The sequence below is a fragment of the Macadamia integrifolia genome, chromosome 4, assembly GCF_013358625.1.
Source record: "Macadamia integrifolia cultivar HAES 741 chromosome 4, SCU_Mint_v3, whole genome shotgun sequence".
Taxonomy (NCBI): domain Eukaryota; kingdom Viridiplantae; phylum Streptophyta; class Magnoliopsida; order Proteales; family Proteaceae; genus Macadamia; species Macadamia integrifolia.
In genome coordinates this window covers 13,234,093-13,244,394 of record NC_056560.1, presented here as the reverse complement: position 1 = coordinate 13,244,394, position 10,302 = coordinate 13,234,093, and the positions used below count along the sequence as shown (strand labels likewise).

General features: G+C 37.3%; 2 protein-coding genes across 3 annotated transcripts in view; both read left to right on the top strand.

The window, feature by feature from the left end:
* The first annotated feature begins 4,520 nt into the window (after nt 1-4,520).
* On the top strand, nt 4,521-5,054 carry LOC122076253. The gene has a single exon (XM_042641581.1). It carries the CDS (start codon nt 4,521-4,523, stop codon nt 5,052-5,054), a length of 534 nt encoding a protein of 177 aa, XP_042497515.1.
* Nucleotides 5,055-7,431: 2,377 nt separating this feature from the next.
* LOC122075972 (pentatricopeptide repeat-containing protein At1g08070, chloroplastic-like) overlaps nt 7,432-10,302 on the top strand; it is a 6,429-nt gene continuing 3,558 nt past the window's right edge. For both annotated transcript variants that reach the window (XM_042641209.1, XM_042641210.1), the window contains exon 1: nt 7,432-10,023. In XM_042641209.1, the coding sequence (XP_042497143.1) occupies nt 7,500-9,401 (1,902 nt within the window). In that variant the 5' untranslated portion in view covers nt 7,432-7,499 and the 3' untranslated portion in view covers nt 9,402-10,023. The remainder of the gene's footprint in view (nt 10,024-10,302) is intronic.

The following is a 10,302-nucleotide window of genomic DNA, read 5'->3' as shown; positions in this document are numbered from 1 at the left end:
TGGTCTTTTTATAATTATTTTTTATCCGAAAAAAAAAGCTACAATTATACTTTAATTACAACAGTTGTAATATTTGAATAAGGTAATTGAAAAATAAAACTTTTTTACTGGACATAACTAAAGAAGATATTTTCCTTTTGGGGCCAACACTTATTCACCGGCCAATAATTGCATGCAACTTTGATAATGAAGAGAATCCCAAAGCCTAGTGGCTTTAATTTATTAGAACCATTCAAAGAATGAAATTCTGGTTTCAAACTCACCGGTCCTATTTATAATAAAACATAGATGTCATCATAATTGATTAATAAGGCAAAATAATTTTTAGACAATCCACCTAGGGTAGCCTTCCCATACTTAATTGTGCCATGTTGGTAGGTTGAATTGACAATTCCAACGGTTGAACGGGATAGATACCATATGGATTGGGTCATGCCAAATTTCCGGGCAAAATTAGGTGTATTTATATCTGAGATTTTCTCATTCACATTGCTCAAGATGTAAAATAATATATAGTTTTTTTATTAAAAAAAATTTATAATCTATTTTTTTATCTTTATGGTATGATATAATTTTTTTTTCTAATGAGGATAATATTGTCATTTCAATTGTGTACTAAAAAAAAAAATGTGTGACATCCTTTGATAATGAAATGTCATTTTCAAATTATTTTTAAAAATAATTTTATATCCTTATCTTAAAGAACTTTTGCAATAAGACAAAAGACAATTAAAAAAAGATGCTAAGTTCTAAATATACCTATAGAGTTGCGATTCAAACGCTTCTTTTACTTTTATCCTCCTTTATTGATATTTAAATGTTCTTTTATTTTCTCTCATCGATCATTTTTCAAAAACATAAAAAAAGAAGTTAAAAAATTTAAAACTTTATTTTGCCAAATGGCTAATTTGGCGTTCTGACTCACTACCAATTAACCAAAGCTTATTTTCTCTGAATCTCTCTATTCATCCATTTTCCCCTTTTATGATAGTCATCTGAATCTATTTTCTACACACTTAATTTAGCGTGATTTTCCTCTACATATTGATACTTAGGCTTTCAAGGCACAAATTTTAAAGGGCGATTGTTAACAAGCCTCAAACTATCCCCAATTTTTAACCCCTAAATCTTCTCTCGGGGTGTTTTATTGGAGTTTCTTTGCAAATTGTTGCTCTCCTTTCATTTATCATTTTTCCTGATGGTGCATGAACTAGTTCACTAGTTCATCTGCTCAAAAGGGGAGGGAGGGGGACTTCTGTGTGTATTATCACCAATAGGACTAGTTCTTTCATTTTTACCAAGTGCAAGGTGAGCTAGGATTTTTCTACCTCTTCCATGGAGACAGGCAATTAGAGATGTTCTACTATTTAGAGGATTGGACTTATCTTCTTTGGTTTTTATTTTATCTTTTTCTTATGAACAAAAGAAATTCCATTAACTAATATAACTAAATACATTTGTAGAAATACAATTCTCAAACGATACAAAAAATAATAGAAAAAATAAAAACAAACAATACAAAGATTTACGAGGTTCGGCAAGATTGCCTATGTCCTTTGTAAGATAAGTTTCTACTTCATTATCAATGAAAATAGGGTTATAATGCTTATCATTACTCCTCTCTCAGATTTCTTATAGAGAAAGACAACCTCGCTACAAATATATAGTGAAACACTATATATGTAATTTATAGAAATACCTGTATAGCCTCAGAAAAATTTCCTCGGTGGTTGCCATAGATGAAATTAAAGACATCCTATCCTCAACAATTTTCACTTTGGCTTGAATTCTATCAACCCTTTTGTAAAGATAATTTATAGATGCCTTCATTCCCCATACCTTCATAGAGGTATAAACCCGCATCCATTTGGTGCATTTCTCATCTTCAACTATGAATAATATTAACCAAGTCCAAACAAAACTCGAACTTCTCTGAAATCTTACATCAGTATGTTTTGTTCTTCCGTGAAACACTTGATTCTTTGTAAGATGTATAGCACTCTGACTGTCACAATATAACATTATTCTTCCTTGCTCCAACCCCAACTCACGAACAAAAACCAGCAACCAAACTCTTTCCTTGGTAGATTAATTGGTTAGTCTTGGTCTGACCCATTTAACCTGATAGACAAACCAATTAGGGCTAATTAATTGGAGCTGACCAAAACCTAAACAACTAACACCTATTAATTGACTAATTAAGACTTGATTAGCCAAAATATTATTAAAAAAAGGGGCGAGAGAATACTACACAATAGCGTATGTACACACCAATGCTCACAACCAATGGAAATATATGTGCAAGCATCTTACAGTACGGGGCATCATAGTCTTTTCACACTCGTTTTGTCTTGTCACAGGTATACATTATGGGGTAATGTTCTTTCTTTAAAAAAAAAGGAAAAAATACCCCTCCAATTGAAAAATTATGAAATATTAGTTAAAACCGATTGAAGACTGACAACCAGCTACTAACTGGCTAGTAATCACTATTATATTTGGCTTTGAGAACCGATTATGTAATTATAGATTTCGGTCTTGTGTCTTAGATGTGCAAGACAAATTAGGACCTTGTTAGTCTTTGGTAAAACTTATTGTTGATTCCATTACAATGGATGGAGATAGGGGTGTAAGTTTGGCCCTGACCGCCTTTATCTTGAACAAGACCTGGGCTAAGATTTATGACCTCGAGGGCGGGTTAGGGTTAAAAAACACTAACCCTGGTTAGGGTTAGGTCAGGCCTAGGTTGAGGCCTAGACTCAGCCTAACCCGACCTTAAGTTTAATCTTGATTTATATAATATAATTTACAACTGTCATCCTATCCTTCTATTCAGAATAATGAAATTTGTGTCATTGGTTTTGATATTGAATATATACAGAAGTTTCTAACTTCATCAAATACAAAATTTCGTAATTGCATCCAATATTCAATATACTTTCTCTAATACAACCCCAATCCCGGCTGCAAAAACAGGGCATGTCAGGGTTAGTCCAATCCTTGCAATAATCAAGGCCAATTAGGCCCAAACGCCTCCCAAGGGGCACAAGGGTCATTCCTCACCCCTGTGTTACAGCGTGGTCCCTATGTCCCACCTATAAAACTTTTCCAAATATCTATATAAGGAATGAAAATCAATGACAATATCGCACAGCTATAGAGATTACACACACACACACAGATGATAATAATATACATTAACAGCCCGACCGGATGAGAGTCACAACCCCTACTCTTGTGGTCCTACTTGTGACATTCTATGAACCAGCCCTGGTTGGACCAGCTGGCTGGCATCCTCTTCTTAATCTACGGCCGTGAGTACGACCGGACATAAGTAAACTGCAAGCCTGGAGCTTGTACCATAGAAGCAGTTGCACAGAACTGTGCTTTAACGGTTTGTACCCTCAAGTGGTTGAGGTTGCTTAATAAGTTAGACAGTATCAACTAATCTAAGGCAGAAATTAATGTAGGTCCCACTCCTGTACTTGTATGCCACGTGTACGGATAGAATGGCTCCCCCTACCCTGAACACCAATTTGTGGAATTGATCTTTTTTTTTTTTTTTTTGGTAGAACTGGTCAACAAAGCTTCCTCCTCCACTCCCCACTGGTACAGTACTTTGTTTAAATTCCAAATGACCATATCAAGATGATGAACCCCCACTTCACTTCCAGTTCCACAACTGCATGGTCCCCCTCTAAGGAAATGTCATTTATCAAAGCTTCCTTTTCTGTAGGTTTTTCAAGGGGACCCACTTCTCTAATGACCCTTGACTCATTTGACTTGAATTCCATGTTCCTGATTATAGTGTGAGCTCAGCACCTTAAATGATCTTCCTCTACATTCTGGAAAAAAATCAATGGATGGACCCACATTTCATGATCGTTCGATCGACAAAGATCATGACATATCAAACGGTCAGGATCACTCGATGTATAAATGGTTGACTGCACATTAGTTTGTATTGAATTTAATTTTAAAAATACCCTTACAAATTTTAGTATTTTTCAAAATAATCTGCAAGATTCTATTTCTTTGGCTGTAAATCAGGGTAGGAAAATTCCTACAACTTGAATAACAGCAAAATTTCATCATAATTAATGATGAAGGTGATGGAACCAATTAAAATCCTCATTAAGGAGTGGCTATCACCAACCAATTTTTATTATGGTGGATTGGGCCAACGGCTACTTTTTCTTGGTACAGCTTTGAACTTGTGTGGGGGGTTATGTGTATCTTTCACTGATCAGCAACAAAAAGGTTGTGGGGAAGACTTAAAACTAAGGAGTAAAGCTCTCTCTCTCTCTCTCTCTCTCTCTCTCTCTCTCTCTCTCTCTCTCTCTATGTCTTCAACATGATTGGGTGGGACCCATCATCAACACAAAATTTAGTGGTAGAAGAAGAATCTATAACTTTAAGTTTAGCAGTTGAGCTGAACTTTCCTACTCATATAACTAAAACCTCCTTTTCTCTCTTCCCTTATACACACTACTTGGGTGGAGAAGATGATCCATCAAGCCATGGTTTCTGATGAATTCAGCTTCCCAACGATCACCGAACCAATCCCTCGCTTCGCGGATTCGCCATCTTTATGGAATGTTTCTTATGAAGTATTCTCTGATCATGATTCTTCTTATGGGATCACTACAAGAGATCAAAGAGAAGAAGAAGAGTACCATAGAAGAAAGAGCTTCCCCATGGCAATAAATAGAGAGAAGATGAAATCAGCAAAGGATGGTGGTATTAGTAAAGAAGATGAAGAGAGAATGGATATGTTATGGGAGAACTTCAACGACGAGATACGGCGGATTTCTTCATTGGATAAGAGCAAAGAAGATAGGAGATTACGAAGAAAAGGCGGTGGCGATTCGGGTGTGGATGGTGATCAGGAAGCTGAATTGTATTGTGTGAAGGCATGGAAGATGACCAAAACAAGCAGTAGTGCAATTTTTTCTCCTAGGAAACCAAGTTTGTTTAGTATGGTGAAGGTTGTGAAGAAGATGTTATTGCTTCACAATTCTCACTGTCCCAAGAAGAGTAGTACTACTTCGTGATTCTATAGCCATTTGGGTTGGGGTGGTTACCTGCAGGGGAGAAGAACCCTTCTCTCTATTGGTAGGGAAAATATGGAAAACTCTTCGTGATTCTATAGCCATTTGGGTTGGGGTGGTTACCTGCAGGGGAGAAGAACCCTTCTCTCTATTGGTAGGGAAAATATGGAAAACTTGATCATTGTGGTTTGAGAGAATCCTACTTGTAGCTCTTGATGAACTAATGTAGGAGGAAAGGAGGGATTGATTTAACTTATAGAATCAAAAAAGGATTCAAGTTTGTTTTTTTGCTTTTCATTTGCAGCTTTTTTCATTTCAATCCTCATGTTGACAAGGTTTATCATGCATTTTATTAATTTATTATTATTATTATTTTTTCTTTTCTGGATTTGAAAGTTTGTCATGATGATGATACAAAGCATTTGAAGGGTTGAGGAGGGAAGGACTAGGGTAGGGTGGGGATGGTGGGGAAATAAGGCTTGAAGGATGAATTCAAGTTGTGTCCCTACAATATGGATTATGGATAGTGAAATGATGAATAAGCTAGACATCTAAAATTTGAAATAGTTTTCATAAATTAAGATCTCCAACAACGTGGGGGGGGGGGGGTGAAAATCATTGTAGCCGCTGCAATGGTGTAGTGAGCATCAAATAGTTGGGAGACTCTTGGGGTACATACTCAGATACTCTTAGTCTTCTGATATTCACAGCATCTCACCGCTCACAGAAGAGGTGTACTCTTTGAATTTTTATTTTTTTCTACTTGAAAAAGACAATTTTGATTGGATAATGGAATTAAGGAACCTTGTATCCATGAGTTTTTGGTATGTTTATCATTGTGGGTATATTCCCAATGAAACCTTTTGAGATGACACCTTAGTTTTGGACATTTTGGTAATTGAATGATGAAAAGGTTCAACTTATATTTAAATTAGAATAAATCAAATTTTTTTTTGAAAAAGGAGGTGAAATGAAAGCATTTTCTTCATAAATTGGAAGCTCCTTGAGACCTTCACTACTCTTCATTCAAAAATGTCGCGAAGTTTCAAAACCCAAAATGTGACTCGAGGTTAGCTCTGGGCCGGATTGGTTAATACTTGGAAATACCAGATTGGTCACCAACAATCCCTAGTTGTTGATATGGCCAATCTGGTACCCCGATCCCGAATTTTCCCTTAAAACTATGGTGCGATGACAACCCATTTAAAAGACTACATGGTAATCACCCAATATGGTCTTTGCTGTGATCCTATACGCAGGCAAGTCAAATGGTGAATTGAAATTTAGCAATCTCGCTATCAGATACATTAACCCTCATAGCATCATGAACAATATCTACAAGTGGATCCAAGTTTTAAATACGAATCAGCCACCCATTTCTTTAGCTTCACTTACCAACCCTAATCCAATGATCTCTTAATTGGACTTGGTGGTGTAAGATGTCTTGCATTCCGTCATTACTTAATCCAAGGAGTATTAGTGTAAATCCTCCAAACAGAATGGCGGTCTCACTTGAATGTTCATTTACGACTCGTTTACTGAGGGCAGTTTTATACTTTTTGGTATTGGGGTTTTTTCGCTATATATTTGTAGCGAGGTTTACTTTCTTTCTAAGAAATTCTTAGAGGTGTGAGGATGAATGTTGTAACCCTATTCACTATAGATAGTGAAGTAGGATCTCATCTCACTAAGGGCGTATGCAATCTTGTCGAACCTCGTAAATTTGTCGTATTGCTTGTTGTTATTTTTCTATTACTTTCTTCATAGTGTTTAGGGTTGCGTCTCTACAAGATTACCAAGGTCTTATACCACACGCCTCTTATATTATATTATTGTGAGTGATAGGGAGTGTTTTGGTAGGTTTCCCCATAGCAAGCTAGGTTGCAGCTATCTTCATAAATGGTACTTGCAAATGCGCTTTCCCTCAACTCTGGCTTTACAGGGAATACACAAGATACCGAATTCAAAGGAATTATCGAAGGAGTGCATTAGGCACCGCGATTAGGCATCACTACCACCACAGTTTGGACTGATTGTGAGGAGATTATCAATTTCAACACCAATAAGTGTGAACTCTTCTTTTTTGTTAGATGTTAAACAATTGGTGAATGATTATGTAATGTTTAATATGGAAAAACATAGCCTCCAAGATTAGAACTCTCTCTCTCTCTCTCACACACACACACACACACACATTTGAATGAAATTTATCATTTTTAATAATTTAAAAAAAAAAAAAATAGAAGGTGAATCGGAATTGGATCAGGCCGATCCCATCTTCACCCCAAAATGGCTTGGAACCCCAATTCTTTTTATTTTTTGTTGGAAATTGGATCCCCAAATCGGTTTTTATAATCTTGCTTAAAGGTTAAAAGTCTAATCCAGCGAGCCACAGTACTCGATTGCCCATTGATTAAAGTGAGCTAATGGGCATTCAAGTATTCAACCATGTTTACAGTTTCTCTATTTCCCGCCCTTTCAATGTTCACACACTACAGCCCTTCTTCCCGCCTTTTCTTTCACCTCACTCACACCTCCTCCGTTTCATCTTCTTCTTGCCTGAGAGACCTCTCTCTCCTCCTCCAAGGCAACGTATTACACTCTCATCTTCAACAAATCCATGCCCGGATCTACCGAATCGGCGCAGATCAAAACGATCTCATCACCACCCGTCTTATTGGCCGCTACCCAATCCAATCTGCTCTTCGCGTTTTTTGCCATCTTCAGAAGCCCAACATCTTCCCTTATAATGCTATTATCCGAGTCTTCTCTGAGAGTGATCTCTTCATTGAAGCTTTCTCCCTTTTTAAAGCCTTAAAATTCCAATCCCTTTTGCCTAATGATTTTACCTTCTCCTTCCTTCTCAAGGCCTGTAATAGATCCGAAGATTCCCGAAACATCCAACAAATTCATACCCACATTGTGAAATTGGGTTTTGATTGTGATTCGGTTGTCTGTAATGGGCTTCTTGCTGCTTATATAAAGGGTGTTAGAGATTTAGTCTCGGGGCGCAGGGTGTTTGATGAAATGCCACAGAAAAGAATAGTGTGCTCTTGGACTAGTTTGATTTCTGGTTATGCTCAGATGGGTAGGTCTAAGGAAGCTCTTGTTCTTTTCTTGCGGATGGTTGAAGATAATTTGATGCCCGAAAATGATACTATGGTGAGCATTCTGTCTGCCTGTTCAAGTCTTGAGATTGGAGAAATTCAGAGATGGGAGAAACTTCTCTTGGAATTCAGTTGTGATGATGATAATAATGTCAAGAATACACATAGTGATTTTATAGATATTGTTCTTATTTATTTGTGTGGGAAATTGGGAAGAGTTGAGAAGAGTAGGGAGTTGTTTGACAAACTTGCTGAGGGAGTAAGAAGAAGGAGTGTGCTTCCTTGGAATGCAATTATCAATGGATATGTTCAAAATGGACGCCACATGGATGCTCTGAGTGTTTTCCGACTGATGGTGGAAGGATTTAATCCAAAACCTAATCATGTTACGATGGTCAGTGTCTTGTCTGCTTGCGCTGAAGTGGGTGATTTAAGTCTAGGGAGATGGGTTCATGAATATGTAAAAACAAATGGAAGGAAATGTATTCTGGAGTCCAACACACTTTTGGCCACTGCCTTCATAGATATGTATTCTAAATGTGGGAGTCCAAAGAAGGCGAGAGAGGTTTTCGATCGAATGGCTACTAAAGATGTCATTTCTTTTAATGCCATGATCATGGGTCTTGCTATTAATGGGCAAGGAGAGGATGCACTGAGGCTTTTCTCAACAATGGAAGATTTTGGTATATATCCCAATGATACAACCTTCCTAGGTGTCTTGTATGCATGCAATCACTCAGGATTGGTAGAGGCAGGCCGTTGCATTTTCCAAGACATGGGTCAATGTTATTCCATCACCCCAAAAGTAGAACACTATGCTTCTTATATTGATCTTCTTGCACGAGTAGGCCATCTTGAAGAAGCCCTTGAGGTTTTCACCTCCATGCTTGTTAAGCCTAATGCTCCAGTATTTGGAGCTTTGCTGGGTGGTTGCGTGGTCCACTCTCGACTAGACTTGGCACAACACATTGCTAGAAGACTTGTTGAGGTGGATCCTGATAATTCTGCTGGCTATGTGATGTTGTCCAATATATATGCAGTTAATCGCCAATGGGATAATATAACTGAATTAAGGGAATCAATGAGGGAAAGGGGAGTAAAAAAGCAACCTGGTTGTAGCTGGATCAGTATTAATGGAGTTGTGCATGAATTCCTTGTAGGCTCCACGTCACACCATCAGATTGAAACAATATACTGTACATTGGATGGATTGTTAAAGGAAATGAAGTTGTTTGGCTCTTAAGTAGTTCACAATTAGTCTTACACATGGAGAGGGGCCATTTATGCATAAAATTGCATTATGGACTGGGAGTATGGAGAAGGCAATAGAGTTTTTGATCCGATGATCATCAAAGATGCTTCCTCTTTTAATGCCATAATCAGGGTCTACTATAAATGGTCTTGAAGGAGACAGTTGAGGATCTTTGCCACAGTGAGATACCTTCTACATTCCATTGCTGGGATCTTTCTAAGGCAGTCTGGACTTTACTAAATTTGTTGTGTGCTCAGGGAGGTCAAATCATACTTTCCCGGAAATATGGGATCAATGCCTTCGTCAACCTTAGATTCATACACAATGTTTTCTTTGCTTATCCTATTGCAAATGTGCCATATCAAATAGTCACTCAAGGTTTTTACCTCAATGCCAAGTGAGGCTGATGGTCAATAGGTTTAAAGGGGGTGAAGAAACAATGTAGGTGTAGTTTGGTGACCATGAATTTACTTTCGGTTACACTTCCACTGACATCATATGGGTTCTCTTCTTGTTTTGGTTATTCTGTTTCATTCGGCAGTTTCCAAAAGCCAAAAAGAAGATGACAAGGCTTCAATTTATGTCATTTGGAAGTGGAAAACTTGAGCAAATGGTGAGTACCCAATTTTCTCATCTCTTGTGCTTATTTAATTCTTGTGACCATTTGATATGCTCAAAAAAATTGTTGTTGTAATTAGCATAACTTCTAACCCTAAAGACAACTGTTGTAAGGATTCAGAATTGTACCAAAATTACAAAGCCAAGGCCAGATCCCCAAGAGAAAAATCGAAAATTACTGACTTGATTTGCTCTGTCATGTGGATAGGTCAGTTTGGTTTGTAAGATTTCTCAGAGCTGCTAGAACTTGTGGTTTTTTTTTTTTTTTTTTTTT